Source organism: Sphaerodactylus townsendi, linkage group LG03 (assembly GCF_021028975.2).
Source record: "Sphaerodactylus townsendi isolate TG3544 linkage group LG03, MPM_Stown_v2.3, whole genome shotgun sequence".
Classification (NCBI taxonomy): domain Eukaryota; kingdom Metazoa; phylum Chordata; class Lepidosauria; order Squamata; family Sphaerodactylidae; genus Sphaerodactylus; species Sphaerodactylus townsendi.
Window position 1 is genome coordinate 167,820,210 of NC_059427.1, and position 2,798 is coordinate 167,823,007.

The 2,798-nt window shown below is 49.2% G+C and overlaps 1 protein-coding gene across 1 annotated transcript in view; it reads right to left on the reverse strand.

Annotated features, from left to right (window-relative positions):
* Nucleotides 1–516: 516 nt before the first annotated feature.
* LOC125428008 overlaps nucleotides 517–2,798 on the reverse strand; it is a 9,856-nt gene continuing 7,574 nt past the window's right edge. Inside the window, exon 5 of the mRNA XM_048487582.1 lies at nucleotides 517–696. Within this exon, the coding sequence (XP_048343539.1) occupies nucleotides 517–696 (180 nt within the window). The remainder of the gene's footprint in view (nucleotides 697–2,798) is intronic.

Genomic DNA, 2,798 nt, shown 5'->3' on the forward strand with positions numbered 1-2,798 from the left:
GCCACTGGGAAAGCGCCCACCCCGCTCCAACGGGGCAGGCGAGAGGGGAAGCCAGTGGCGCGGCCCAGCCAGCTGCGGGCAGTTGGTGCACCCGCCCTGCTGCCTGTAGGGTGGGCAAGGATGGGGCCAGCGGCTCGGCTCGTGGAGCTGCAGTGCAAGGGCAGAAGAGCCGCATGCGGCTCTTGAGCCGCAGGTTCCCTACCCCTGGTCTAGCCACTACATTACACTTGCTGTCCGTGAGCCGTAACTCTCTGATTTAGAAGTATATGGTGTTTTCCGCACGGTATAATTACACCGGGGTAGACCCAGGATCTGGGTCGATTTTATCCTGCTATCTCCCTTCGCCTGGCTGTCCAGGACTCGAGTTAAAACCGAGATGAAGTACTCCAGTTTCTTTTGCACGAGCCCAGTTCATTTGTATTTACAACGTTCGGTGGGATGCTCCCTTTGCTGCTGCTGCCACCTGATCATCCGCCTTGGCTTCTTCCCTTGTGTCTGTTTGACTTCTCCTCCCCGCTACCGCCACTGATCCAAGTGCAGGAGGAAGAGGAGGAGGAAGAGGAGGAAGGCACTATCCTGCCCCTTTAGAGGGAAGATGCCCAGTTCGCTGTTCGCTGAGATGGAGAGGAACAGGAGCGGTGGTGGCGGCGGGGGCAGTGGCAGGGGCGGGGGCGGGGGAGGTGGCAGCGCAGGGACCTTGGACAACCAGCAAGCCCCGCAGCTCACCGAGATCATGGGCAGGCAAGGTTGTAAAAGCAAAGAAACAATCTTTGCATTTTGAAGAATACGACTATGGGTATTTACGTCAAGACGCCAGTACGCAGGGAGAAGACCGTGATGTCAGAAGGGGAGACCAGGAAGGCGAGCACAGGGGCAGGGAGAGCAGGCAGTGAGGCGGGAAAGATAAACCAGGCCAGCTCCCGTGGTGTTTGCATGGTATCGGGATCAGCGCGGGATATTTGAAAAGACCCGCCAATTTGGCAAGTTTTGAAAATCCCTAGGTAAGGGAAATGCTGTGGGGCAGCCCCGAATTCGGATTGGGAACCATGTGAAAAACTTGTGTAACCCCCATGCCCAGAATGGGTTGGCCCAGAATGGGTTGACCCAGTAAGGGGGTGGAGACTCGGAGCAGCAGAGAGGCTGAAAGAGCTCTTTTGCAGAAGAAGCAAGGCTACCAGACTCGGACCTTGATTTCTATAAGCCCTTAACACCTTGTTAAGGTAATTTCAATATTGTTGGGAACTGCTGGGAAGGTAGTTGTTGTTTTGCTGTGTTGTAAATGTTGGAGTTTATTGTTTCAGGGTTTTCTTGTGTGGTTGTAATGGGTGAGAGTTCTCCTGGAAACCTTCATCATGTTGCAACCTGTTCATCAAGCCCTTGGAGTCTTCAGGAGCCAGCCAACTTGCAAAGAAGAAATTGGACTTGGCAATATCAGTAGACTATAAATAGAAGGACTTGAAATGCAACCTGAACAGGACCTTGAATTGTAACGTTAAATGTTGATGTTTTAAAAGTGTTAATTGTAAAGAAAAGTAAACCATTTTGTTGTTTAAAAATTGGTTCTTTGCAACTCCTTCCAAGTACTGCCCCACAGAACCCACAAGCTGAGGTTACACTTGCACAAACTGGGGCAATTCACTGCCCCACCCCGGGATATTTGGAGCGTGCGGAAAATGCCTATAACGAAGAATGCAGAAATGTCTGTGTCTTTACGGCTGCTGGAACAAGAACATAGACGGGTAACATGTAAGAAAGATGACAACAGTCACTGATCCTCTCCGCTGATGGAAAACGGTTTGCTTCTACTCGCTAAGAAAAAGAAGACTTTGTATTCTTCATGAGTCCCTTGTGGAAAGGTCTTCCTGGAGAGCTTACTGACAATAAACTTCCAACATCCTTAAAGGGTGCAGATATAGAACGATCTCAAATCTCAAATGATCTCAAATGCATTCCAATGAAAATATGTGCTATTTTAATTGCTCAATTAATTAATCCAAACTCTCATGATTAATGTTTCTTTTATCGACCCCCCCGTCTTCCTTTTTAATCATAGATAAGTTGTCCACAATGTGACAATTTCTACTTGCAGAGAGCAATGCGATGTAGTCAACCCCTCCCCACATCTAGCCTATTTTTATCCAGCCCTCTTTCAAAGCAATTCAGGACAACACGGACAGCTCTCCCCTCCACATTCTTTTCCTTTACAACAGCCCTTTGAGGTTAGCCACAGAGTATCTCTAGAGTTGCTAACCTCCAGGTGGTAGCCTCCAATCTCCTGGGATTACAACCAATCTGACAGAGATCAGCCAGTTTGGAAGGTGGACTCTATGGCATTATAAACCCTTGAACTCCGCCCAACCGTGCCCTCCTCAGTCTTCACCCCAAAATCTCCAGGTATATCCCAACCCGGAGAAGGCAATCCTACGCCCGGCCCAGTATCACCCTTTGACCTTCAAAGAAGAAACGGACATTCAAACCCAGATCCTAGCACAGTACTCAAACAACTGAGTACTCAAACAATTGAGCAGTGGACAAGGCAACTGGCCAGGAAGAGCAGAGTGACCTGCTGGTGTTCATTTTGGAGGGCTTTTCTCAAAGCCACATCTTTTAAAACAGTGTATTTTTAACAGGGGTTTGCAGGGGTTTTCTCTTTTTCTCCTTGTAAGGTTGCTAAGAGCTGAGACTGCTGGAGGTGGGGCTTAACAGGGGTTAACAGAGGTTACTCTTTGTCCTGGGCTGCTAAAGGTGGGGCTCCTGAGGTGAGTCATTCAGTCTTTAGTTCAGTCTCTGGAACCAGC